The following is a 27,814-nucleotide window of genomic DNA, read 5'->3' as shown; positions in this document are numbered from 1 at the left end:
CAAATTTCGCTCTCCGTACAATCACGTAGGCAGCCGCGGTTTTATCAAGCGTCAGATCAGTCGGCAGGTGCGAGTCACGGGACGGCCTGGTGCCTGAGCACCTGGGCCGCCCTCCCCCTGTGCACGGCCTGCGCCCCGGCCCGGCTGCCGCAGCCCTTGAATCCTCCTGGCGCTCGGGCCGGGACCCCTCCCCCCCTCCCCCCCTCCCCCCCCCCCCCCCCCCCCGTCAGCTCTGGAGGGAGAGCCGAGCTCACGTGTCACCTGAACAAAAGGCAATGCTGAAAACGAAAAGTACCCACGCGCGAAGCTTCCTGGAATTGTCAGCTGCCGTCGGCAAAGCGTCACTGCCTCACCCTGACCTGGAGACCTCCCAGACCCAAGGGGACCTGGAGCTCAGGATGTCCCCGGGAGGCCTGCCGTCTTCGGCAGAGACTGGGAGGATGTCCCCCCGTCACTTTTTCTGCTCCTGGTAAAAGGAATCGATGACGTCTTTGTACTTGTCCAGGACTGTGAACCGTCTCAGTTTCAACGTGGGACCTGAGACAGCAAGTGGAAGGAGGGGTGAGGCCCGGGCTCGGAGACATCTGGGAAGACGTGTTGCGGGGATCCGCGCCTCTGACGGCAGCTCAGTGGTACCGAGTGCTTACACCCCACCTCGGCCTCGATGGCTCGGAGGGCACTTCCCGGGGGAAGCCGCTCCCACCCGCCCCGGGGCGGACACGCCAGCGTGCTACGGTGGAGAGCGGCCCCCGCCTCCAGCTGAGGCGGCACCAGAGGCCTGCTCTGGGCTGTGGGCTGTGGGGCAGGGGGGCTCCACCCCCGACTTCACGGGAGATGCCGGTGGTCTCGCCCCCCCGGGAGCCAGCTGGCCCCAGCCCAGGCACCGGCAGGGCCTCGGTGTCAGTCTGGGGGTCCCATTGTGATTTCAGGGGAAACGGTCCCACGGTCGAAGCGGAGTTAAGGGTCGTGTTGGAACCGATCCGTGGGTGCACCAGGCTCACCCTGCCAGCCCACAGCCCTGGCCAGGTGTGGAGTAGTGGGGACAAATGAGGGAACCCCTACCCAGCTCTCCCCCTGCCACGGAGAAGTCCTTCTGGAGAATGGCCCACTTCTGGATGTGGTAGGGTTGGGCGGCTGCCTTCCTGTTGACTCTCTGAATCCCTTCTTCGATGGCCCGGTACACGGCCTCGTCCCTCCTCCCCACGATCTCAGACACGGTGGTGGCGCTGCTCCCCACCTGCCGGCAGAACTCCACGGCTTGCTCGGTCAGGTGGTCCGTTGGGTGACAGGCGTCTGGGTCCAGCGTGCACTGAAAAGCCAGAGGTCAGAGCCGGCGCGGGCCTCACCCCATGAGACGCGAGCCCATCCTGAGGAGGGTTTGCTGGGGCCAAGGATGTGGCTCGCTGTGAGCTGTTCCTGAAAGATGGCTCAACGGTGGGTAGGATGCCACCCCGGCTGTGTGGGGCCCATGGTGCGTGGAGCCTGTGGCGGGATGACACCGGACGGCCCTTGGCCAGCACACCATGGTCTAAAGCAGGGACCTTCTCCTGTACGTCCGGCACCCTGGGCTCTGAGCATGTGAGCGGGGCAGCGCTGGGACAGAGGGACGGTCACAGCAGTACATTGTCAGCTGTGGGGGTTGGGGGCGGTGCGCAGGGCAGAGTGTGTTCCCACAAGCTACACCGCCCCTTGTGCAGGTAGCCAACGGGTCGTCCCAGAACATAGTCACGAGACCCCACGCGTGTCCCAGCCGGGCCTGCCTTCTGCTGGGGCCGGACCCCCGGTCCGGCCGCCCCTCCCGAGCCAGACGCCCAGACGCACCTTCAGGGTGAGCAGCATGGACAGGAACTTCCTCTGGTCCCCAACGAGCATGGCGTTGCTGATGATGGGCAGCTCCATCTTCACGGCGTCCTCGATGGGCACAGGGGGCACGTTCTCCCCTCCGGCTGTGATGATTATCTCTGGGGAGGCAGGGCCAGGCCCCCGGCACGGGCTTTAGTCCAGCACCCCCGCGGAACCAGGACCCAACCTGGGCCATGGCCCCTGGAAGCCACACCGGCCACTTGGGGAGGTGCAGCCGGCGGGGGGGGGGGGGGGGGGGGGGGGCGGCGCACACCCTTGGAGGCACCTCTCACTCGCCTACCCCCTTCCCAAACGCCCTCCCGTCCCCAGCAGTCCAGAGCGCACCGCCTGCTCTCAAGGGCCGCTCAGCTCAGGAGGCCCCCCCACCTCGTCCACGCTGGCCCTCCCTTGTCTAAGCTGCTCTCACAGCGTCCGCCCCTCGTCCTGCGGAGGGCCGTGCGCGAGCAGGTGCTGGCACTCAGTGCTCTGGTCTCTTCCCGCCAGGCCAGGTGGGAGTAAGCGGACGTTTACTGAATACACCTGGACTGCTCTAGCTGGATGGTGCCCCCTGTTCTAGTTGGACACAGAGGAATCAGTCACACTGTGTGCAGGCCCCATGTTGACGTCGGGCAGAGAAGAAGGAGACAGCCCTGGCTGCAGCGAGCTCACCGGGCCGTGGCACAGAGGACGGCCAGGGAGGAAGCCGTCAGACCGGGCGTGTCCAGGGCAGCGAGAGTGGGCGTCCCTCACCACCCCTGCCTTCCTGCGCTTTCCCCGACCACCCGCTCACCCCCACCTGTGTCTTACACCGTCAGTACCCGCTAGAAACCCTCAGCAAACGGCATGGAGACAAACACCCCCCAAGACCCCACGCGAAACACATCCAGGATAAAATGTTGAAAGTGTCCCTCCCGAGATCAGGAACAACACAGGACGATCGCTGTCCCCGCGTCCATTCACTGCACGCGGCTCCAGTTGTCCTGCCGGCGCAGAGGCAAGAGAGATACAGGAATGGAACGACGGAACAAAACTGTCCTTATTTGAAGACGATCCGGCCGTGTCCCTGAAGGTTTGGAAGGAACACACAAGCCAGCAGAGTCACATGGTTCGTCGAGGCCCCGCCACCCCAGGAGGGCGCGGAAGCAGCCTGTGTGCCCTCGGCAGGCAAGCAGAACGCAGATTTTATGTGATGCTATTTACGACAGCACCCAAGATAGAATACTCAGGGCAAATCTAAGGAGAGGCGTGCAAATACCTGCACGCTGTGAACGTTGCCGACAGACCTCAGTGTAAGCACACCGAGGGCAGGGGGCACCTGGGGGGCTCAGTCGGTTAAGCGTCCTGACTTCGGCTCAGGTCACGATCTCATGGTTCATGGGTTCGAGCCCAGCGACGGGCTCTGTGCTGACGGCTCAGAGCCTGGAACCTGCTTCAGATTGTGTGTCTCCCTCTCTCTCTGCCCCTCCCCCACTCGTGCTCTTTCTCTCTCAAAAATAAGTAAACATTAAAAAAAAAATTTAAGGATGCCGAGGGATAGACGGGGTCCTTGTTTAAACTGGACCGTGTGACCCCGACTGACACCACAGGGGCTGCGGACACTTTCCCAGCTTCGTCGCCCGCCTTTGCTCGTGGTGGTTTGACCACTGGTTTGTTCTGTCTGTAATGTAGTAAAAGTTTGTTAGTCCCTTTTCACGGCTCCCATGTTTGGAGCCACAGACCTCCCGCCTTCTGACACGACACAGAATTTCTGTTTTTCTCCAGTAGTCACATGGGCTCCGTTCTTTGCGCGTAAATGTTTTATCCTCTCTGTTGTGATCGTAGATGGACTAGTTTCTTCCGCAGTCCTTCTAAATCGCCGTGCAAACGGAAGCCATGGCTCCCGGTGGCGGTCTTGGCTTTCCGTGTGCGCGGTGCTGTCACCCTCCTTAGGGAGCTGGCTCTCCGTCTCGCGGCCGTGGCCGGCACCACGAACACTGCGGGACGTGGATAATGGGCATCCGGTCCTGCTCCTGGCTCCTGGCTTCATTATGCTAAGCAAGTGGTCATCCATTTCTGGTTTTATCCCGTGCTTTTTTCCACGAATGAGGACATTAGCGATTCTTGTGAAATACCTTTTCGACATATGTGCAGATGGTAAAACTTCTAAAGTTCTCTTAATACATATCCCTGCATTTCCATAACTTAGTTATGATGGGTTATTGTTTTAATGTGCTGGCAGACATTGTTTGCGACTATTTTATGCAGGATTTTAGAATATATGCTCATGAAAGTCATTGGTCCACAGTTTTCTTTTTAAATACAACCTTTTCAAGATTTTGGTATCAATGTTATACTCACCTCACCAAAAATTTGGAATTTTTCCTTCTTTTCTGTGCCCAAAAAACAGTTGAATTGTCATTGGGATTCCTCAGGACGCCTGCTGGTCTCCGTGTTTTGTCTTTTGTGTATGTGTGTGGCAGGGGGGCGGGGAGGGGCCAGTCACTATTGTTTCCATGGGAACCAGTCTGTTTAAATTTACTATCTTTTCTGCAAGTAGTTACATTTTCCCACAAAATGATCTCATTCATGTTTTCAAACGTATTTGTCCAGTGTTGAGCGATTGGTACCATGTTTATGGGTCGGAACTCAGTGTGGCGAAGAGATACGTTCTCACCACATCAGTCAGTAGATCCGATGGAACCAAACTCGAAATCTTGGAGGGCTTTTGGAGGCAGCAGGCCCGTGGGTAGCCAGCACCGTCTCACAGAGGAAGGCCACGGCCTCACGTGGACGTCTGGCCGTGTCACAAAGATACTCGGGGAGCTGGTGCGAGTCCAGGCGGGCAGACCAGCCGCCGACGGCGACGCCGTGGGACAGGCGGGCTTCTCGGCGGTGATGCTGGGCGCTGACCTCCAAACGCACTGCACCCTTCCCCCGCCATCACCAAGCTCAGCCCTAGAGGGCGCTGTCAGTCCACCCCTGCAGCAGGGAGCTCGCAGCCTGGGCGCCCAGACTCGGCCGAGAGCCCGCCCTCTACGGCCAGCAGAGCCCGGCCCGATGGCACCCCTGCCTTGGAGAGATCCACTCATGGAGCCGGTTTCCCCAGGAAACGGGTGGGGGTTCCTGCAGGGATGTGTTTGGGCATTACATCCCCTCGGGCCAAGTGGGCAAAGCACCTTTTCCGCGGAAGTCCCCAGCTCTCCTCCTTGGGAGGGCCCCGTTCGTCATGGGAAATTTGAGGTCTCGTGTTTTATTTTAAATTTTATACCCAATCTGTGTTCTCAATATCATCCCCGTGTTTGTGTGTAAAAATACGTGATATTTACACCCCAGAATCTTCTGGAAAGACTTGCCTTGTTTCTTTAAGAAGTCTGAATCCCAGGGGCGCCTGGGTGGCGCAGTCGGTTAAGCGTCCGACTTCAGCCAGGTCACGATCTCGCGGTCCGTGAGTTCGAGCCCCGCGTCGGGCTCTGGGCCGACGGCTCGGAGCCTGGAGCCTGTTTCCGGTTCTGTGTCTCCCTCTCTCTCTGCCCCTCCCCCGTTCATGCTCTGTCTCTCTCTGTCCCAAAAATAAATTAAAAAACGTTGAAAAAAATAAATTAAAAAAAAAAAAAAGAAGTCTGAATCCCAGCTCCACCACTTACTAGCTGGGTGACCTTGGGCAAGTTCCTTAACCTCTCTGGGTGTCGTCATTGGGAAGTCGGGGTAAATAAAACGATGTCAGTCCAAGTGCAGGAACTTAACATGCGCTCCGTACTCGGGGTACAAACAGTACAGGCAGTACCCCCCCCCCCCACGCCTGCAGCCACGAGGCCGGCCAGCAGAGCTCACCTTTGAGGCGTCCAGTGACGAAGAGGAAGCCGTCCTCGTCCAGCCGCCCGGTGTCGCCTGTGTGCAGCCAGCCTTCGGCGTCGATGGCCTCGCTCGTTTTGTCCTCCATGTGTAGGTAGCCCATGAAGATGGTGCGGCCCCACAGACAGATCTCCCCGACGCCCTCCGCGTCCGTGTTCACCAGCTTCACCAGGCAGCCTGGCACCGCCTTGCCGGAGCTGGGGGCGGTCAGAGGGAGACGGCGGCCCAGGGCAGGGTCAGGCCTCACCTGGGAGCCCCCGGGTTCCCCAGCTCCTCATTCTTGGCCGGCGGCCAGAAGGTGTCCCCTCCCAGGATTTGTGTATTGCAACAGGGGACTTAGAGCTGAGGGGGCGCCAATAAGAAGCTTTAAGGCGAATGAATGAATGAATGAGCGAACGAACGAATGAATGGAGTCCCAATGCACAACTTCAAGCCCTGTGATGGGCCGGCAGGGAGGGGAGGTCTCGAGGCACAGCAGGTGACCCTCCATTCACCCCCTACCGGGGGGGGGGGGGGGGGGGGGGGGCTGGCCCCATCCCCCAACCCCCCGCCCAGTGGAGCCCGGGCCATCAGCCTCGGAGGGACCCCCTCCCACACATCCCACCCTGCTGGAGGGAGGGAAGTCCCTCCGTCAGAACCTGTCCAAGGTCCCCCGGGGTATCAGCACGGGCACACGGGCACGCGTGTACCTGCCGGGGCGGTGGTTGGAGAGGCTGGATATGAAGTGGGGCCCCGAGGTCTCGCTGAGGCCGTAGCCGCCATACAAGTGGATGTTGAGGCCCAGGAAGAACTGCTCTGTCTCTGTGGTCAAGGGGGCTGCTCCGTAGAAGTTCTTCCGACACCTGGCAAAGCCCAGCACCTGGCGGACCTTGGCCAGCACCAGGTAATCCGCCAGCCTGGCCTTGAAGGACTTCAGGTCACTGGTGGGGGAAGGAGAACGGTCCACAGGAAGAACCACACGCTCACATGAAAAAGGTATTTGGTGGGCGCACGGCGGCCTGGCCACCTGTGAACGTGCACGCACACACAGGTGTGATACGTCCTGAGCCCGGAGGTCAGACGGGTTCAGCTGTGTCCAGGCGCACACGCACGTACGCGCAGAGACTCGAAGCACGTGTGCGTGGACACACACGCACAAACACGTCTGACCCCATCTGAAGCCCACGAATGAGTCGTTCATGCGTCTTCACGCTCCGTTGTCTGTGCAAATGAAGCTGTATTTGCACACATGTACGTGTCTCATGAGACGCGATACCGTTTCGCAGACTCACTAGCAATGGAAACTGTTTCTAAATCGGCACAGGCCAGGTTTATGCCACTGACCCTCCCACAGCACCTGTGAGAATGTGATAAGTGGTCAGAGGCAGTGGGGTGACCTCCAAGTGGTCACCTGGAGGCTGGAAAAGCCCACGTCAGTGTGACCTCTTCCCCAGACACCTACTGAAGTCAGGAAACCCCTCTGGAGACCCAGGAGCCGCTCCAGGGAGGCGAATGCCACCCCAGACGGAACAAGTTGGTCCCCCCACTCAGAGCACAGAGATGCGGTGACGGAGGTCTCACGCCCAGCACCTGCCAGGGCCTCCGCACAGGGGTCCCCAGGATGAGCCCAGCCTGTCCCATCCACGGTCGCATGGCCCCCGCCCCGCCCTCACCCGGCCTCCTGTCCCCTCGTCCCGGCCCTCATGGTACCTGCTGGGGCACGTCACGTTCTGCTCCAGGGTCACCGACATGGCCCACAGCAGCATCTTGCGCCGGATGAAGCCGGACCCAGCCCCCACCTCCTGGATGCGTTCCATTATCTTCTCCCACACCCGAGGCACCCCCAGGTGGGACGTGGGCTCCACCTCCCGCAGCGTGTTCGCCAGGCTCCCCTGTCCACCGCCAGAGGGGGGGCCTGCGGTCAGTGCCAGAAGCCCCCACACCCGAGTCCGCATGCACACCTCCGAGGCGTCCTGCACACAGGCCCCACACGGGCGCCCACGTGTGGACACGTACATCTGCACACGACCCGCCTTGTGTGCTCATGCTGCCAACCCTCCTGGTCACGTGGCCAGAGGCCTCGAAGCTCCTGGGTCCCTCCCAGCCCTGGGGGCGGCTCTATCCCCCAGATGTGACCGTTGAACCCCCCGAAGCAATGGACCAGTTTAGGAGCCGACAAGGGACACCACTCAGGGCCAGTGAGCTGCGGGGGGCCGGGGGCAGCTCCTCATGGTTAATGGGAGTTCTCACAGCATGGGTGTAGTTTATGGGACTGAGAAGCAGGGCTGTGGCCTGTCCTCAATGGCGTGTGGACCCGCCCATCCACTCTGGCCCTCTCCTCTGTGTAACCTTGGCAGTCAGTCCCTTCTTGTTGGCCGCGCGGGCCATGCTGATGGCCACCGAAAGAAATGTGACAGATGCTCACAAGCACGTGCGCTTGGGGCGGGGGGGGGGGGGGGGGCGGGGGGTACAGTGCACTGGCCGAGCAGACTGACCTGCAGGGCATCAGGCTCGGCGAAGCAGATGTGCGCCCCCCACTGGATGCCCGTCCACAAGTCGTAGAATTGCGCGGCGATGTGGCTGAGGGGCAGGTAGCTGACCACCACCTCCTGCCGGACTTCCGCTGCCTGGATGCCGCCGGCCTGGCTGCAGTGCCGCGCTGTCCACGTGACCTGGAGGACGGGCCGATGGCCCCGGCAGGGTCCACAAGCTGGCCCTGGAAGACTCACCCCGGGGCTTCGGCTACTTCGGGGACATCTCTGCAGGGAGCTCCCAGGACAGGCCTCCCCTGCCCCCCTCCTCGCCTTTGCTGGGCTCGGCGCGGGCGGGCCGCAGACCCACGGGCTGTCCTATGTCTCCTGGGTCCCTGAGCTGAGGGGCCAGGGCAACGTCCACCAGCAGCCGCGCCCACCCATCTGGGCCCCGTCCTACGTTGTCCTGACTCAGCATCACGCCCTTGGGGCTCCCGGTGGTGCCCGAGGTATAGATCAGCACACAGCACTGGTTGGGCTGCTGGGCGCTAATGACAGTGTCCAGGGTCTCCTCCGGCAGCTCGTCCCCCAGCCCCATGACTTCGTGCATCTGCAGCCAGGCGGGGAGAGCGGGCACTCGGTCAGCCGGGCCGCTGGCCGGGCGCCCCCTGTCCCCAGGCCCTCCACCCATACCGTGTACACGCGGGCCATCTTCCTTGCAGGGGCCTCTCTGTATGTCACTACGGCCTTCAGATGTGGCAAGTTTTTCCAGATCTGTGTGGACGGGAAACATAATGGGGTCTCGTTAAAGAAAGTTACCCGCTGACAAGAGCCCCGTCTCCAGGCACTGTGGTCGCTGGGCCCCCTGGCTCTGACCTGTGACCCACTGGGACGCTGCCCACCCTTCGTGCATAGCCGTCCCCTCAGGAGGGAACCAAGCACCCCAGGGGCTGGCTGAACCAAGTATGGTTCATCCCACAACAGAGAGGGATAGGGAAGGAACAAAGGGGACAGAGATGAGGGGACAGAGGGGAGGGGACAGACTGGGGCAGGAACAGAGAGAGGGATGAGGAGGGACAGAGGGGACAGAGAGGGAGGGGACAGACTGGGGGACAGACGGGGGGTACAAAGTGGGGGACAGAGGGGATGGGAGGACAGAGAGAGGGACAGAGGGAGAACAGAACTTGGTCATCTTGCTGAGTGGAGGTTAACAGAGCCCAGAGTTCAGGAAGGCCATGGGACTGGACACCAGCGAGGAGACACTATGAAGAGAGAGAGTTCTAGAAATCTGTAGTCAGGGGCCCTGTCCTCCCGAGTCCTTGGCTGAGCCAGTGTGCACGGCAGAGAGTGAACCACCAGGGAGCTGGAGGACCACGGGAGGCCACAGGGGCCAGAACCATCCACGTGTCTGTCAGCAGGACACAGGGCCCCTGCCGTGCGGAGCGGAGACCTGGAAAGGTCAGATCTGAGTGCTGGAGCTCACCTAGCCTGAGGGTGAAGACCATATAAACCAGCCCAGAAGGGCCAAACACGAGTCTCAAAGTAAAGTTCAGAGAGAAAAAAGAATCCTGGAAAAACACGACCTATGGGAGAATATCAAGACCCCTGACATACATGTAATTGGAGTCCCAGGAAATTTTTTTCTGAAAACTGAAAAGCAGCCTGAGAAGTTTCCACATTTTATTATAAACCCACCGGTTCAAGACTCACAACGAACCCCAAGCAGGATAAACAAAGGAAAACCACACCAAGATACAACGTAATCAAACGCTGATCACCAGCAATGAAGAAAAAATCTTAAAAGCAGCCAGAGAAGAAAGAGGAACCCTCGTGCACTGTTGGTGGGAGTGCAAGTTGGTGCAGCCACTCTGGAAAACAGTGTGGAGGTTCCTCAAAAAACTAAAAATAGAACTACCCTACGACCCAGCAATTGCACGACTAGGCATTTATCCACGGGATCCAGGTGTGCCGTTTCGAAGGGACACACGCACCCCCGTGTTTATAGCAGCACTATCGACAATAGCCAAAGTATGGAAAGAGCCCAGATGTCCATCGATGGATGAACGGATAAAGATGTGGTATATATATATATATATATATATATATATATATATATATATATGAGTATTACTCGGTGATCAAAAATAATGAAATCGTGGGGCACCTGGTGGCTCAGTCATTTAAGCATCAAACTCTTTTAAATTTTTTTTTTCAACATTTTTTATTTATTTTTGGGACAGAGAGAGACAGAGCATGAACGGGGGAGGGGCAGAGAGAGAGGGAGACACAGAATCGGAAACAGGCTCCAGGCTCCGAGCCATCAGCCCAGAGCCCGACGCGGGGCTCGAACTCACGGACCGCGAGATCGTGACCTGGCTGAAGTCGGATGCTTAACCGACTGCGCCACCCAGGCGCCCCAAGCATCAAACTCTTGATCTCAGCTTAGGTCATGATCTCATGGTTAGTGAGTTCAAGCCCTGAGTCAGGCTCTGTGCTGACAGTGCAAAATCTGCTTGGGATTCCCTCTCTTTCTGCCCCTTCCCTGCTCACACACTCTCTCTCTCTCTCAAAATAAATAAATAAACTTAAAAAAAAAAAGAATCGGGGCACCTGGTGGCTCAGTCATTTAAGCATCAAACTCTTGATCTCAGCTTAGGTCATGATCTCATGGTTAGTGAGTTCAAGCCCTGAGTCAGGCTCTGTGCTGACAGTGCAAAATCTGCTTGGGATTCCCTCTCTTTCCGCCCCTTCCCTGCTCACACACACTCTCTCTCTCTTGCTCTCAAAATAAATAAATAAACTTAAAAAAAAAAAAAAAAGAATCGGGGCACCTGGGTGGCTCAGTCGGTTAAGCGTCCGACTTCAGCTCAGGTCATGATCTCACAGTCTGTGAGTTGGAGCCCAGCGTCGGGCTCTGTGCTGACAGCTCAGAGCCTGGAGCCTGCTTTGGATTCTGTGTCTCCCTCTTTCTCTGCCCCTCCCCTGCTCATGCTCTGTCTCTATCTCAAAAATAAATAAAAATATTTTTAAAACAAAGAATGAAATCTTGCCATTTGCAACAACATGGATGGAGCTAGACAGTGTTATTCTAAGTAAAATAAATCAAGAAGGACAAATACCGTATGATTTCACTCATACGTGGAATTTAAGAAACCAAACAAACAAAGGGAAATAAGAGAGGAGCAAACCAATGAACAGACTCTCAACTACAGAGAGCTCACTGACAGTTACTGAAGGGGCAGGGGTGGGGGACAGGGAAACGGGACGGGGAAGGAGGACACTTGTCCCGATGAGCACCGGGTGATGTAGGGAAGTGCTGAGTCATTATCTGTACACCTGAAACTACTATAACACTGAATGTTAGCTGTGCTGCAATTAAAATAAAAACAAGAAGCCAAAAAACATCAATAAATAGAAGCAGCCAAAGAATCAAGATACCCAAATATACGGAGAGGAACAAAGATATGAAATAATAGACTTCTCATCAGAAACTATGTAAAGTTAAAAACATTGGAATGGACTCTTTAAAAGGCTAAAAGAATAAAAGAAACCCTGTCATCACAGAATTTTAAACTACATGAAAATATCTTTTGAAAAAATGGAAATAAACATGTTTGCAGACAAAGAGAGGCTGAGAGAATGTGTTACCATCAGATCTGTGTTACAAGGAAAAAAAATTTTTTTTAAGTACGCTTCATGCCCCCCCCCCCCCCCCCCCCCCCCCCAGCATAGAGCCCAGAACAGGGCCTGAACTCACGACCCTGAGATCATGACCTGAGCTGAGATCAAGAGTCAGATGCTCACTGTCTGAGCCACCCAGGTGCCCAGAAGAAAACTCCTAAGGCAGGAGATGACACCAGATGCAAACATGTATCCACGTAAAGGAATGAGGACTGTAGGTGGCAAACGTGGGTAAATATGAAAGACATTTTTCCTTCTTTCAAAATGTCTGTGGGGCACCCGGGTGGCTCAGTCGGTTAAGCATCCGACTTCGGCTCAGGTCAGGATCTCACAGCTCGTGGGTTTGAGCCCCGCGTCGGGCTCTGTGCTGACAGCTCGGAGCCTGCTTCCTGCTTCAGATTCTGTGTCTCCCTCTCTCTGCCTCTCCCCTGCTTGCACTCTGTCTCCGTCTCTCAAAAATAAACAATTAAAAAAATTTTAATTGTGTTCAAAACAGTGTACTGTAGGGTTTATAACCTTATAGACGTACGTTGCAAACAGCTCCAAGGACAGCGGGGAGGAGGAAGTATGCATTACATGTGAAGCAATGTAGTCGTGTGATGGTGAGTAATACGGCCTGACACTAGATGGCAGTATAGATGGTGTAATAAAGTGGACTGTGCGTAGTTAAAAAGGCAAAGGCAAACCCTAGTGTAATAGCAAAGAGGGGGAGCTAATTAGCCACTGGAGAGAAAACGGAATACCAAAAAACAAGATAAAGTAAAAATAAAAAACTCAATCCAAAAGAACTCCGGGAAGGGGAGAAAAGGGACAAAGCACAGGACACGTAGGAGCAGCAAACTGGTCGATTTACAGTTTGTCCGGTGGGACAGAAAGGCAGGACCCAAGTCTGTGCAGTCTACGGGGGACTTGCTCTAAACCTAAGGACCCGATAGGTTCCAGGCAAAATAAAGCGGAAATACACGCCGTGCAAACACTAATCACAAGAATTCTGCGGTGACTCTCGCAGCGTAAGACAGAGTAGCTCTGGGACAAGAATGTTTCTCTTTAGGGATGTTTCTTAGCGACAAAGCGGTTACTGAATTGAGGGGACACACAACTCCATGCAGGTATATATATAACAGAACTGCAAAATCCCCAAAGCCAAAACTGATGGAACTGACAGCAGAAATGGACAAATCCACAATCACAACTGGGGGTTCAGCTCTCGGCCCTGGTCTTCGGTGGAACAAAGAGAAAATCAACAAGGACACACACGATGAAGCCATCAGCCACGCCGACGTTAACGTCACTGACGCGTGTCCTTTCAGACGTGCACAGAGAGCAGTTGCCGAGACACCGCGTCATCCTGCCTACCACACGTGTGTACAAACAGGGGCTTCCGGTGGCAAAGTGCCCCAGGCAGTGAGACACAGTTCTCTCTCTGGAGAAAAGTCCCAGCTGGTGAATTAGAAAACCGACATTCTGCCTCCACTCAGTGGTGACCATCAGTGGAGAAAGGCTGGTGGGGACTGTCACGGTGGAGGAGCAGTGCCCGCCCCCACCCCCAGAAGTTGAGGGAGAGGAGGAGAGCAGATCAATCCGGATCTCGGGACACTGCCCGGGACCGTTGACCCGGCTTCTGCCGCAGGCTGACAGCAACAGCCCCCACGTGTGGTCCCGTGCTGCGCCCCCCAGCCCCCCCCCCCCCCCCCCGCCTGGCAGGCATGTTCAGGACAGCGTGCGGGGCCCCACACCCCCGGTGTCAGATGCAGCAGGTCTGGGGTGGGGCCTCGGGGTTTGCATTTCAAGCAGGTTCCCAGGTAAGGACGCTGCCGGCTGGCCGGCCAGCCTGGGCTTTGTTCTGAATTAAAGACAGAGACATGGCCACACACGGCCTGTGGCCGGTTCGTGTCCTGATTCAAAGGCACCTATGTCAAAATGGCCCTGTGGTGGGTGGCTGATGAGACCACCAGGATCGTGTGAGAGACATTTCGTGTGCTCGTGGAGAATGCATGCCTATTGAAATACTCAGGGGGGACATGAGTTCATGTCAGAGATTTGCTTCAAAAACTTCAGCGAAAGAGGCAGACTGGCGCACTGCACGACGGAACACGACATGTGGGACCAGCACACGAGGGCCGGCCACACTCTTGCAGCCTGGTCTGCTCGGAAGCTTGCATGATACAAATTTTACCTGGGGTGGACATTTCCTAACTCTGGGCCTCAGCGGCCCGACCAGGCGAGTGGGTGGGTACCCGTTGCCCTGTCTTGTTGTACGTGTATGTGTGTGACGTGGGGTTGCTGTGGAGGATGAGGGGGAGGGGTCCGGGAGGGAGGGATGGAAAAGCCCTTTGTAAGCTGGAGGTCTACGAGGACACCCGGCCCGGGGCCCCCAAGCCCAGTTCCGCACTCCCCTAGACCTTCAAGATCTTTTCCAGCTGCTTCTGTGTGTCGACCACGATGATGTTGGCGCGGGAGTCATGGGCGATGTACTGACAGGCCTCCGGGGAGCTGGTGGTATAGATGCCGGTGACGATGCCCCTGTGGGAGACCCAGGAGGGGTCCTGTCTGAGCCAGTGCAGAGGCCCAGCCCCTGCCCTGGAGGGCCCAGACAGGCAGAGGAGGCCCCCGGGAGGAAGGGAAAGTTGGGGAAAGAGGAAACAACCCTCTTTCCACTTTCGGCCCACCCCCGACCCACCAGAGACCCTGCCCCACCCACAGCCACTCACCCTGCAAACACCGTGCCCACCGCCGAGAAGAACCACTCCGGGGAGTTGAAGCCAAGGATGGCCACGCTGTGGGCCCGCTCCAGGCCGAGCTCCAGGACCAAGGCAGACAGGCCCGGTCAGCCGGCTCAGAAGGGGGCCTCTCACGCCCAGCGGGGCCCCTCCCAGAGCGCAGGGACCAGCCTCCCAGGCACCCAGTCAGAGGGCACCCCGGGCCCTTCCCACCCAGCACACCAGGCGGCCCCGCTCATCCGAACACGAGCACAAATGAAAAGTAAGTGCTGAGTGCCCGGCGGGTGATGAGCGCTCAGTAAAGGTAAAACCCTCAGAACGGGGCCCGGCTCACCGCACCCACGCAAAAAGTGTTGGAGGCTCCACAGTTATCATTTCTAAAGGCTTGTCAGGCGGGGGTCAGGGAGCAGGCCTCCGAGGGCCCAGAGCTGGGGGGCAGGTCTGGGGAGGGGCCCTCACCTTCAAGAAGCCCTTGGCGGTTCTCCGGGCCAGCAGGTAGTACTGGGAGTAAGAGATGTGCTCCCACACGCCATGGCGCTTGAAGCCCAGGGCGCTGAGGTCCCTGTACTTGTCCAGGGCCTCGTGGAACATCTGGTGCACGGTGTAGGGCGGCTGTGGGCAGGTGGGGTGGACACGCAGGTGGACGCATCCGTCGGCCCGGGTGGTCCACAGCGGCTCCTCTGCAGGGGGAGACCGTGGCTGGGATCACGCCGGCCTAGGGTCACCCCCTCCCGGGGCCCCTGGGCCTTCCTCGGGCAGGGACTTTGGTCCCGAAAGTGCTTTGGCTGCTGGCAGACAGGCGAGGGATTGGGGTAGGCGGGAGGCTGCCCGGAGGAGGAGGTCTGATGGCCCCGAAGCACGGACAAGGCTTAGGGATGCAGCAAGGAGGCGGAGGCCTTGGAGACACGGAGGCCCCTGTGTCTGCTCCCGCCGTCACGCCAGCTGGAACTTGTCCCAAGGCAGGGCTCCCTCAGATCCCGAGGTCCTGCCTCTGCCTCCTGAGAACGGGCCGGGGACAGACCGGCTGGACAGAAGGTCAAAGCAACAAGAATGGCAGCGTCCCGAGGGGCTGATCTGAGCCTCCTTCTGTTTCTTTGTTTCTGGTAAAGACCAGCATGGTGCCCGACCTCACCCCAGCCTCTGTGTCAGGGAGGAACAGGGGTGGTGGGGGACTGGGGGGCACGGCCCCGCCGAAGGGGAGGCCGCCCTCGGCCTGGGAGCTGCCGCCTGGCGGAAATGGGTACCGAGGCTCACCCGACGTCCGGGAGTTGTAAATGTTGGCTCGCACTTCTAGAAAACACTGTGTGGACCAGGTCACCCATCCTCAGTTCTGTGACCCCAGTAAGTCCCTGGTGGAGCACATCTCAGCCACCCCCGCCCCCCACAGACACTCAGACAGCTCCCAGCTTTCACCCTCGTTCTAGGCTCCCCGAAGGAGAAAGTTCTAGAAGTGTTCACTGGATCAGAAGGGAAAAGCTTTTGGACTTTTGGGGGACATTTTAGAGCTCCTTCATCTAACTTCTGCTCTCCTGCGCCCGGCACGGACCCCCCTCCCCGTCAGCGGCCTCACCTCACGGCACCTGCGCTCCCGCTCGAGGGAGGACAGAGGGGACGGAGGAGAGAAGGGCCCTCTGTCTCTGTGCAGGGGCGGGGCCTGGGGCTCCACCTCCAGCCCCTCTCCATACCCAGTCCTCACCCCCCGGAGGTCACTCCCCTGTGGTCAGAGGTCCTGCTTCCCGAGCACCTGCCTCGTGCCCGGTGGGGGTGTGTGTCTTCTGTCACAACCTCTGTTCCGTCCCTGCAGACCCCATGAGAAGCAGGCCGGGGAACAGCTTCCGGCTGCTGGCAAAGCTGGGGTTCCGACCCACAGGCCCATGCTGACCCCAGCTCCTTTGGGAAAGGACTGTCCCGCCTCCTGCCCAAGTCCTAGAAGCCTCAGGAGCCGTGATCCTGGACAGCTGTCACCTTAGGCCACTGCCTCTTCCCATGTTCTGGGGCTCCCGGAGTGACCTTTCTGAACCCAGATCTGACCTGTTCGAGGGCCTCCCGTGACTCCCCTTGACCACAGGGTTGTGTCCACACTGTGGCCTCTAGGAAGGCCCTCCCCAAAGGGCTCCTGGCCCCTGTGACCTCGGCCCGCCCCCTTCCTCACAGCCAGCCTGAGCGGCGCTCGGCCCCCCCTGCCCCCGCCACGCTGCTGGGCCCCCTCCCCACCACGCACGGGGGCCTCCCGTCCTGCAGGCCTGGGAGGCCCTGCCCTGTTCAGGATCCTTCTGGTGCAGCTGCCACAGCTCGGGGCCTCAGCCTCTGGTGCCGGCTGCCCAGAAGGAAGACAGAGCATCTCCGAGCCTGGGGTGTCTCACGCTCCCCTCTGTCCCCTCACCTCCACGTGCTCCCACCGCGCAGCCTTATCTCTGTCCAAATAGAAGTCTCTGGACCTTGAGTCAGAAGCCCCGTTCTTAGCAAGGTGGACGGAGCACTCGGAAGGACGCACGCGCCCACAAGCCTGAGCCGTGGACCCCAGCCGTGTCCCCTGACCACAGGACTGGGCACAGAGCCCAGGCCCTGAACCAGGCCCGCGAGGCCACTGTGCCATGGAGGCCGCTGTCTGGGGCAGGCGCGCTGACCTACAGGGTGACGGAGGCCACGGCGGGCGGGGAGCGGAGCCCCTGGCCACCTCCTGGGCTCTTTCCTTCCCTGCCTGTCCTCATGACCACCTGCTGGGACTGAAGCCGCTGGACCCACCGCCAGCCTGCTGACCTGGGTCTCTCCCAAAGTGGAAAGCGTGAAGCAGCAGAGATGTCCCCGGCACCCAGACGACACTCACTGCCGGCCAGGGTGCTGGGCAGGGTGGGAGTGTGAGCTGGCGCAACCTTCCTGGGGGCAAGCGGGTGACACACGTCACGGGCTCCAAGACAGAGTCACCTTTGAGCCAGAAATCACGCTTCCAGGACGCGCCCACGGGAACCAAGCAGAGATACAGAGACAGTACTGTGGTCACCCATGTCCAACAGGGGCTGGGGACCCACCAGGGTGCGGCCACGCCCTGGGCTCTCGGTGGCCATTAAAACGAAGTGTTTAAGGACGTTTAACAACCAGGAAACGTCCACAGGAGGACATCGGGTGGACAGTGCGCGTCACAAGTGCAGGCATGTGCGTGAGCGTCACAAAGCTCCCACGCTCGGCCTCAGGAACCTCTCCCTTCCTCCCCTAGACTCCGCGCCCCTGCAAGCGCCCCCCAGTGGGAACACGTGTGCCACCCATTAGGGATACCGACAGACAGAACTTTAGCTGGGGGCTAGAGGGCCAGTCGCAAATTCCCACACAGCACGTCAGAGTGAGAAGGCTTGAGTCCCGGAGAGGCAGGGGTAGCCAAGGTCACAGCAGGGTAGGGGCAGAAGTGGGACAAGACCTCAGTCCGTCCTGGGGGCTGCCTTGCACCCAGAGCGGGTCAGTGAACGGGTGTAGGCCTGGGAGGGCCACAGTCCGTTCCCTTGAGGATGCTGTTGGGGGAGGAGAAAGTGGTGGCCGAGTCCCCTGACCCTCTGCCACGGGGTGGGCCGCCCGGAACGAAGCAGCAGGGAGGGACACAAGCCGTGTGGTCCCCAGGCTGATGGCAGAGACATACAAAGTCAGGGTGACCTGCCAGTCCTCTATTCTTTTCATTTTTTTCTTCTCCACCCCAGCGTGTGGCCCGAACTCACGACTCTGAGATCGAGAGTCACATGCTCTACCGACCGAGCTGTCCACACCCCACCTTGAAGTTCACAGGGACACAGACCTGCCAGACCCAACCAAGCTCACTGCTACAGTAACAGCCAAGGGCACGGCCAGGACCCAATCACGGTCCCTGTCACCCAGGAAGGCGCCCTAGATCCCGACTGGACCCAGCTCCAAAAGGCAACCAGCCATTCAAGTGACAGAGAACCCAGCCAGCACACAATACAGCCCACGGCCCAGAGCACGAGGCAGAGGGTGACCGCTGAGTGCTGCGGGTGGGCTTTCCCAGGGCCCGCCTGCCCTTCTCCCTCCTCCTCCCCCTCCCCCTCCCCCTTCCACCACTTCCTCCCCCCTCCACCTCCTCCCCCTTCCCCTCCTCCACCCCCCCTCCCTTCTCCCTCCACCTCCTTCTCCTCCCTCTTCCACATCTTCCTCCCCCTCCTCCTCTCCCTCCTCCCCCCTCCCCCTTCTCTTCCCCCCTCCTCCACCCCCCTCCCTTCTCCCTCCACCTCCTTCTCCTCCCTCTTCCACATCCTCCTCCCCCTCCTCCTCCTTCCCCTCCCCCTTCTCCTCCCCCTTCCTCCACCCCCCTCCCTTCTCCCTCCACCTCCTTCTCCTCCCTCTTCCACATCCTCCTCCCCCTCCTCCTCCTCTCCCTCCTCCCCCCTCCCCCTTCTCTTCCCCCCTCCTCCTCCCCCCTCCTTTCTCCCTCCACCTCCTTCTCCTCCCTCTTCCACATCCTCCTCCCCCTCCTCTCCCTCCCCCTTCTCCTCCCCCTTCCTCCACCCCCTCCCTTCTCCCTCCACCTCCTTCTCCTCCCTCTTCCACATCCTCCTCCCCCCTCCTCCACCCCCCTCTCTTCTCCCTCCACCTCCTTCTCCTCCCTCTTCCACATCCTCCTCCCCCTCCTCCTCTCCCTCCTCCCCCTCCCCCTTCTCCTCCCCCTTCCTCCACCCCCCTCCCTTCTCCCTCCACCTCCTTCTCCTCCCTCTTCCACATCCTCTTCCCCCCTCCTCCTCCTCCCTCCACCTCCTCCTCCTCCCCTCTCCTCGTCCTCTCCCTCCTCCTCCTGTCTCTCTCCCTCAGCCCAGGTCACGGCCTGACCTTATCAATCACCCATTATTCAGGGGGTGGCTGGGCAGGCAGGGAGCTATTTTCCTTGGGGCTCTGGAATAACAGCATCTGAATAGCAGAGGAAATCACTCTCAGTTGTCTGGGGAGGAGAACTCAGAGAGGAGAGGCCCCAGGGATATTTTCTGTGGGAAGTGGCCTGTTGTACAGATGGAGGGGTACGCTGGCCCTAGGAGAAAGGTGGTTCTCGGCCAGGGACAGATCTCTCTCCAAGAATGCTCCTTCTGACCGGACCCTCGTGTCCCTGCCACAGAGGCCAGTCACGGACTAGAGCCGGCACACTCCCACTCCACACGGGCCCTTGGAAACCGCCCACCCCATGCCAGGCACTCTAGGGGAAGTATAAGGGAAAGAGAAGGATGTGACTCCAGATAAGGACAAGGCTGGCCAGGGACAGAACGGTTTGTCTAGCCCTTGTACGGAACCCACTAGAATGGAGTGTTGGCTCCACGGTGTCTGAGGTTTCTCGCCCGTTCCACCTGGGGGCCAGCCTTCTTGCCCGAGGGCCAGGGGCTGTGGACTTGTGGCCACTAAGCGGAGAAACCCTGGGCTCCCTGGGCCTCCATTTCCCCATCTGAACTGCAATCTGGATCTGCAGGGCGGGGGCTGGGTCGGGCTGACATGGGCTCTGGGGACACAGCGGTGGACGTGCTCCGGAAATGCACAGGGGACCCTGAGCTGGTCTCCATCGGCTGGAGAGAAGAGAGGTCTGGGCCCGGGGTGGGAGCAGCTCAGCCCGGAGCCCTAGGGCACGGGTGCCCCCAACCTGACACGCACGGGCAGGGCCGGGCAGGGAATAGCCAGGTAAGGCACATCCAGGTGGGGTCCGGACAATGTCCAGGCAGGGCTGTGTGGGCGCCTTGGTCCCCGGGTCCCTGCCTGATGCCCAGTGACACCTGCAGGCACCCCCAACCTTGACAGAGGTGCCCTCCCTCTGGAAGCCTCAGAGACTTCTCAGCCCCACAGAGACCACCTTCAGGGGCACCCCGGGGGCTGGACCCCAGTTGCCCAAGGCTGCATTTGTGTCATTTTGGGTTCGAGCCCAGCCTCCTGGCCCCTCCTTTGTGCACACGCCCTGTCAGCACCTCAGGGAGAGCCATGAGCAGCTCTGGGCCTGGACACAGCCTCTGATCCACACTTGACCTTGACAGAACTGGACATATGATTAGGAAAAGTCTCTGCAAGGATCCCCAGAGGCTCCACTGTTTTGTGGTTGAAGAGGCTGGGGTTCCCACTGTTCCCGCTTCTCAGGTGAGGATCTACCTGCTCGAGTGTCCTCTGTTCTCTGGGAAGCCTTCCCTCCCATCCCTTCCCCAAACCCACCCCACCCCCACCCCAGGCTCAGCTGAGCTGTCTTCTGCCTCCCACTGTCCCCAGCCTCAGGCTGTGGGCTCCCCAGGTCAAGGGTGGTATCTGTCTCCTTGCAGCCAAAGAGAAGCCATGACCTTGAACATCTGGGGAGGGCAAGACTGAGAGACTGAGTGGGGCCCTGTGTACCCCCTGACCCACCAGGGGCTTCACGGGGCTAGAAACCCCCAGCACCAGAGCTCCCCAGTGGGTGTGGGGGGTTCCTAGGAAGCACGGGTATGGGGAAGAAGCCCCGTCCCCAGCAGCTGCTCTCCCCTGCCCGCCTCCCCTTCCCTGGGGTCTTGGCCTTGCCCTGCTCCAGCTGGGGGTTTGTGCTCAGCTAGAAAGAACTAGAAAGCAATGTGTCTCCAGGCCCTGGCACAAGGCTGCCTTTGTGTAGGGGTCAGATTCTGGCAGCTCTGTGGCCCTATTCAGGGGCTCCCGCCCCCCACCCCCACCACCAGCTCAGAGCCTAGCCTGGACAGGGGCTTGGGGACCTTCAAGCTTCTGGGAACTCAAGGAGACTCAGGTGGACGCTCGCTCCTGAAGGAAGATGCCCAGGGCGGCTGCTAGCCCAGCAGTTAGCTGGAGGGGAGGCAGGGCCTGGAGGGGACCGTACTGTCACCAAGGCCCAAAGAGGCAGCGTGGCCAGTTGAGAGTTCTACTTCTTACTAGCTGTGTGACTCTGAGAAACTCATGGGGCCTCTCTGAGATGGTTTCCTCCATCAAATGGGAATGCGAAAGTGCCCGCCCTAGGGCTGTTTTGAAGATGAGGTGAAGAGTGCCAGCAGCACAAAGCCCGGCCCAGGGGACAAGTCCAACAGAAGTCCGCCCTCTTCTCAGGGCTCAATCCTGGTGGTGGTAGACTCCAAGCCCCGCCCCTTAGTCTCCCACGCAGCCAGCGCCTTCCCCAACCTTCCAGAGAGAAGCACAGGCTCCCGCCCCCTTCCCCGGGAGTTGAGAGCCGGGCTCCTCAAGTTGCCTGGGAGTCTGGAGAGAAGCCACCCCCCTGCCCCGCACCACCCGCCCCTGGCAGCAGGCTGGCACCTGGCCAGGCGCGTCTCCGCAGCTGCTCCCCAGAGACACGGGGGCTGCACAGGGGAGGCTGGGCCGAGCACGAGCCGCACGCCGGGCCCGTGGGGGCTCAGGAGGCCTGCCCGGCAGTGCCCTGGGCAGTGCAGGGTCCCGTGGGGCGGCTCCTCCCGGTGCCCGCTGACAGAAACGGTGCCAGGAGACCCCTCTGGCCGGCGACGCTCGGCCTGGGAGAGGAGCGGCTTGTCTGATGGCAGCAGGCGCCCCACGGCGGGAGGCGACTGGCATTTGCTCCGCAGGAAGCCAGGCGGCCCGGGGCGCCCAAGGAACCCGCCCTCCTTACGCGCCTCTTCGCGTCTCTTCCAAGGGGCATGGCGACCTCCGCCTTGACCCTGCCTCTGTCCTCCCACCAGGCCCGTCCCCCGCCCAGGCCAGAGGAAATCTGGGGGAGGGGGCCCCGGGCCTCCCCTTCCACCTCTTGCCTGGTTACGCCCTCACCCGCCAGGGGCCTGAACACCACCTCACACACTACCGTTTGCTCCCCGAAACCCACGCCTCAGCTGACGACGGGGAGGACGCCAGGTGGGCCCGGACTGAAGATCATCCTACAGAGATACGCCCGCCACAAAGGCTTCCACCAAAGCCCCGGGCCGGGGGTTGGGGTGCTCTGGGGGCCGGGGCTGCTCTGAGGAGCCCGGGGGACTCAAGCCCGGGAAGACCCGCCCCTCCGCGGGCCGCTCTTTGCCCCCCAGAGGTGACACCGGACAGGGACAAAACGACAACAGTGGACCACCCCACGGACAGTGCAGAACTCAGGAGACGGCGACCCTCCGTGCCAGGCACTCGCTGTGTCTGTGTTCGTTCAGCTTGTGCTTTGCCACAGTGTTGTCATTAAAAACGAGCACGCCCTGTGTTACTACCGTTTTGATGACTCTTCGGGGTAAATGGTAACTCTGCCTCCCTCAAAGTGCAATTATCTGAGGGTCAAGGTCTTTAAAAGGGCACATGACTCTCCAAGCCTCCGCACGGACTCTGCTGGCTGCCACCCACCGGCCTCGCCGCAGACGACAGGGGCTCCACCGGGTCCCAGCGGCCCGGCAGCCCGGCCCCAGGAGAGGCCCCGCCGCCTCCCGCCGCAGCCCTCCCGACCACCCGTTGCCTTCCCTCGCGCTCGGCCCCGACGCGGCCCCGAGGAAAGGGTGTGCTGGGCCCCCGGCTCACCTCTGCCTCTGCCCGCAGCCCACAGCCTCCCGGCCGCTCACCTGAGCAATCCAGCTGGGCACCCCTCGCCTTCTCCGGGGACGGGGACGAGAGCGGGAGAGCATGGCCGAGGGACTCTTTGGAGAGCGCCTGCCCATCACTCGGAGAGCTGGAGGGGAGGGGAGAAACGACGTGAGACCCTCGGGGCCTGGCCCGGCTCTCCGGTGCCGGCCCCGCACCCACGTCGGCACCTGGGGGTGCCGCCGGCCTCTCTCCGCCTCGCGGGCTGCTCTGCGTCCCCGTGGGGGTCAGGGAACAGGACCTCAGTAGCTGTAGGGCCACCCTCAGCCCACCCAGCCTGTCCCACAGGCTCCGAGGGCTGCTGCACCCTCCTCTGTTGTGTGGCTCTCTCTGGACTCGGTGTCCCCGTCCGGACAGGACTCTGAGCACGACTCCAGCGGGGGCCCCCCTCCTCACCCCACACCCACCAGGCCTCGGGCATTGAAAACAGTCACGCTTGGAAGCTCAGAGCAGAGCTGAGGACAGTGCCAGGGCTCCCACGGGCCTCTCCTCCCAGGAGGGCGTGTCGGGTGCCCTATGCCCTCCCCAGTGGAGAGGACAGGCCTGGGCTAGAGAGCTCCGGCCCACATCCTCCTCGCTTCCCAGGCATGGTGGCCCTGGACAATGATCTCCCTTCCAGCCAGAGAGCCCAAGGGGTTATAGGGCCTCGTGGTCAACCTATTGATCCACAGCAGCATTCTTCCTCAGGGTTCAACCGGCCAGACCTCAGCCGCCTGGGTGATGAGCAGACGGAGGTCAGTGCACACCTCAGCCAGGCAGGAACGTAACCCCACACAACTCCAGGGACACATTTCACAGTCATCGGCTATGCAAACGGTGCCTACTGGAGTTGTGCAGCCTGCAGCCCGCACAACTGGTCACGGCAGCCCTGAGGACAGGACCCTGGCTCCCGTCAGGGTGGGGCTAGTCCCACCCCCACCCAGTTCCCAGGCTGTCGGGCCAGTTACCTGTTTGTCACACTCGGTCTTACTTCTTGCTGGTACTGCAGATTCAAACGAAGTTTGCGAACACACCCAGGCCCACCTGGAGGCAGTCTGCTTAAGAACCTGATAGGTTTTAAATCGAAAGACATCAGGAGGTTGTGAAGGGAGGGGCGTAGGGACAAGGGGGCTGAGTGGGGGCTGAGTTGGTCCCCTTCTTGTGTGTGAGCAAGGTGGCCTGTCCCAGGGAAGCCACCGGAGGGGGTGAAAGGATACAATTTCTGGGGTGGGGCTTCCGCACCAGGCGGAGGGTTCTGAGCTTGGAGCTTGTCCAGCCGACTGTGGGTCATTGGTCACCACCATTACGTTGGGGTCGCAGAGGGGCCCCTCCACATTATACTGATACAAACAGCCCTGAGCTCTGGGCGCAGACACGAATGAGGTCCCCCACCGGGAGCCCCAACGCGGGTGCCACAAACTTGGTGCAGTGTCCATGCTGTCCCAGCCACGTCCCGGAGACGAGCGAGTCTTCCAGAGGGTTGGCCTTTGACAGCACCCGCTGGGCAGCTCACCCTCGGACGGGCCAGGGCCGCCACTGGCTGTGATCGCTCGCCATCCGAGCCACCTCCTCACAGACAAGTCTGGAAACCCTCGCCATCAAAAGGCACAGACATTTCCCCCGCTAATGAAATCTGTATAAACTGGTTCTGGATTTAAAACAGCGAAACCCAGACTACAGGAAAAGATGGCCGCCTAAGGAAGCCAGGAGCCAAACATACTCATCATGACTAGAGCCTTCTTTTGCTGGGGACCTTGGCCAGTCTCTCGTGACTCAGATGTGCTGATGTCCACTCCCCCATCCTGCTCTGTCCTTCCCTCGGTGACAGGGTGGAGTGGGTCCCCTGCCTCTGCCTGCCGTGACAGGGACACCTTGTTCACGGCCCATGTCGCGCAAGAGGTTCCCACTCAACCCCTAAGCCCTGTGCCCGAAGGATACCGGATGCCTAATTAAGAGAAGGCCAAATTCCAATTTTCCAAGTGAGGAAAGCACGCTCTTCCCCTCACCAGAGCCCTTGAGATTCCATCTCTTTCCGGGGATGTCACCTTCGCCCACCGACTGAGCCCGACCTTCCCATAACGTTCCTGCTCACTCGGGGCCATAACTAGTAACTGGTGTCCTGTCCACTCACCACGCCCGGGAAGGGAGCCACGCCCTGTCGCGCTGGGGTCTGCGCCCTCCCGCGTGGCCGCAGCCCCCATATCAGAGTTGGGGACGCCGTTGCTGTATCATTGCTCACCCCCGCCTGCGTTCCTGTGGGGGCAGCCGCTCACCTGGGGCACCCTGGGGTGCATCATGGTGAAGCCAGACCACCCAGCCTGCTGTCCCCAGACTGTAAGCCAGAGGCACAGCTTCCAGAGTGGGATCTGTCATCCTCAAAGGAGGGCTCGTGACATGCGAAGCGTCCCCACAGCTCTGACTCCTCACACGCACCTGGGCCCTTCTGACTCCTGCGCTCTGGACAGCGTGGCACCGGGATCCACTCAGGGACCCTCAGGTGAGGTGGGGCCACCGTGATTAGCACCCTGGCCCGACGTAGGTGCTTAGCACAGTGTTCCCGGCCTTCTGGAACACCACACTCCTCCTGCCCTCACACACCCCATAAGCACCTAGCCCTCTTCTTACACAGAAACCAAATGTCTTTAGCACCTGCCCAGTGGCTCTGGGAGCAAGGAAGCCCTCGAAGGGCGCGTGGCGCGCCTACACTGTGCGCGGTGGGGGCTGGGCGGGGGCCTGGGGGAGCCTGCACTCCCTCTCCCGACCATCTCTGGTCAGGTGGTCTCTCCCTTCTCTGCCTGTCTTGCCAGAGGCGCTGATGGGAGAGCCCACTGAGCCTCATTCAGCAACTCCTCCAGGGAGCCCTCACGGATTATCTGCAACATTCTCACTCTCACAGCCTTTGAACACTCAGGTTTAGGCTCTGAAGGCCACACATGGCTTGGTAAGCTCTGTGGGCCGTGTGTCCTTGGGCCCTGGGGCACAATGAGGTGCAGAGCAGGAGTCAGCAGACACACAAGCCCATGGGCTTTCCCATGGGAGCCCCTCCTGGATGGGGGTGCATCGCCTGGCTATTTCTGTGGTCTTCCCTTTCAGCCTTTAGCAGCCAGGTCACTGTCCTGTACACAACAGGGGCTCAATAAATGCCTTCTTGGACAATATAGCATTGAGGTTCGTCAGAACTGGCCTGCCTGGGTTCAGCTCGCTTCACTAGCTGGGTGACTGTGGGCAAGGCACTGCACCTCTCTGAGCCCCGGCGCTCCGCGCCAACCCTGTGGCGTCATGAGCACATGTGAGCCCGGCAAAGTGCACGTGCACGTCTGCTCTCCTCCTACTTCCGGGGCCGTCACGGATCTTTCTGGGAGTAAGGAGGAGACAATGCTTCGGTAGACTGGGAGGGTGATTAAGTGGAGTGACGGGGGGTCCGGCGCCGGTGGAGGAGGCGGGGCCTGCTTCCTTACACGGTCCTCAGGACGGAGCCAGCAGACCTGAGCAGGAGCATCTCTGGCATGGTCCCCGCGGGGCCGTGGCCTCTAGCTCACCCAGGACGGCGCCGGGACCGCAGGGAACTCATCAGCCCGGGGGAGGCCCTGCTCCACCAGACAGCCCTGCAACAGAGACACAGCGTGTGTCACGGCCGAGGCCGCTCGGGTCCCAGGCAGGGCTCACCCACTCCAGGCCTGGCACCGGTCTCTAATCTGCTGCCTCCTGAGCCCACAGGGCCACTAGCTTGAGAAACCGACCCGCCAGAGGCCTCCGTCTCTGCTCCCAGGCGGGCTCGCTCACTAGGATGAGGCAAGAGACCGGGCCCCCTGGCCTCCTGCTACGCAGAGTCCTCACTGCCCTTGGCAGTCCTCCCCAACCCTGTTCCCGACGTCCCTCTGCCCAGGGCGCTCAGAGAGCCCAGCTCCCGGACACCCAGTGTCTTCTGTGCGGGGCGTGGCCCAAACATTTCCCCAACCCTGAGAGGCCCAGGCTGGGAGCTGAGCCAGATCACCTCCAGGTGCCCCGCTCCGTGTCACACGGTCGGTCACAGCCTGCCCCGGTAGCGGCTTCCTCACCGGCTCCCGGACCCCCGCCACAGTGGCCCTCGCCCCTGGTGGCCCGTCTCACCTCGAAGATCAGTCCCGGCAGCTCTCTAGGGACCCGGCTTCCAGGCAGAGGACCGCGCCGAGGACTCTGGGCCGCGTGGGCCCAGCGGGCCTTCCCCCTCTATGTTGGCTGGTCTGGAGCGTGTGCCCGCGCCGTCGGCCAAGCCAGCCGTGGAGAGCTGGGAGCCGGCGCTGCTCCCGGTAATGAGGCAGCCCAGGCTGGGCGTGCTTGCGGGGACCCGCCCCGGACCGCCTGAGGCACCGGGGAAGGCGTGGCCGACACCTCTGACCCACCTGGCTCCGGCCCAGCGGCCCACCTGCAGGCCTTACATAAGCAGGTGGGAAGGCCCGGAGGGGTCTGCGGGGGCGGGCGGGCGGGCGGCCGGCCTGTTGGCAGCGGTCCTTGGCAGGGCGACACCGCTCTGCCACTGGGCCCTGCACCTGGGCCGGCCTGGGCCCCGCGGCTGCCGAAGCGTAACTTTTCGTCCTGTTTTGTTTTGCCTTTTTAACCGTTCCGGAATGCACGACCGTGCCCAGGCTCTGTGTGCGTCGGCTCCCGGCACCCTGCCCGCAGCCCCGTGCCGGGGACTTGGGGACAGGCTCCACGGCCCGAGGAGGCACCTACACAGGCCCCTGCACAGGCCCAGGGGCCTGGTGTCCGTGCGCAGAGGGAGGCAGAGCCGGACGGACGCCACGCCTCCCGGACCCCGCG

General features: G+C 60.6%; 1 protein-coding gene across 3 annotated transcripts; it reads right to left on the bottom strand.

The window, feature by feature from the left end:
- Positions 1–223: 223 nt before the first annotated feature.
- On the bottom strand, positions 224–27,294 carry ACSBG1 (acyl-CoA synthetase bubblegum family member 1). Of its 3 annotated transcripts, XM_058736306.1 has the most exons (16): positions 27,125–27,291; positions 26,473–26,619; positions 23,983–24,081; positions 23,017–23,123; positions 14,984–15,204; positions 14,516–14,604; positions 14,207–14,327; positions 8,817–8,897; positions 8,584–8,733; positions 8,148–8,324; positions 7,363–7,544; positions 6,363–6,593; positions 5,653–5,870; positions 1,822–1,961; positions 1,063–1,309; positions 224–537 (listed from the first exon to the last, which is right to left on the bottom strand). In XM_058736306.1, exons 2-16 carry the CDS (start codon positions 26,520–26,522, stop codon positions 452–454), a joined length of 2,199 nt encoding a protein of 732 aa, XP_058592289.1. In that variant the 5' UTR covers positions 26,523–26,619; positions 27,125–27,291; the 3' UTR covers positions 224–451. The 3 variants fall into 3 exon arrangements, with proteins under 3 accessions (XP_058592289.1, XP_058592291.1, XP_058592290.1); XM_058736307.1 differs by lacking the exons at positions 224–537; positions 1,063–1,309; positions 1,822–1,961 and adding an exon at positions 2,116–2,822 and having other exon boundaries at positions 27,125–27,294; XM_058736308.1 differs by lacking the exons at positions 14,984–15,204; positions 26,473–26,619; positions 27,125–27,291 and having other exon boundaries at positions 225–537; positions 23,983–24,087.
- Between the last annotated feature and the right edge of the window lie 520 nt (positions 27,295–27,814).

Source organism: Neofelis nebulosa, chromosome 7 (genome assembly GCF_028018385.1).
Source record: "Neofelis nebulosa isolate mNeoNeb1 chromosome 7, mNeoNeb1.pri, whole genome shotgun sequence".
In the NCBI taxonomy this organism is placed as follows: domain Eukaryota; kingdom Metazoa; phylum Chordata; class Mammalia; order Carnivora; family Felidae; genus Neofelis; species Neofelis nebulosa.
Note: the sequence above shows the minus strand (reverse complement) of the source record. Positions and strands in the feature narration are given on the sequence as shown.

Excerpts from the sequence above, each read along its gene's own strand:
- ACSBG1 (XM_058736306.1), bottom strand. The coding sequence starts at position 26,522 with ATGCCAGAGATGCTCCTGCTCAGGTCTGCTGGCTCCGTCCTGAGGACC. Across the intron at positions 14,605-14,983 it reads CCGCCAAGGGCTTCTTGAAG|CTCGGCCTGGAGCGGGCCCA; the intron begins GTGAGGGCCCCT and ends TTGGTCCTGGAG. Across the intron at positions 8,898-14,206 it reads AGCTGGAAAAGATCTTGAAG|ATCTGGAAAAACTTGCCACA; the intron begins GTCTAGGGGAGT and ends CCGTCCACACAG.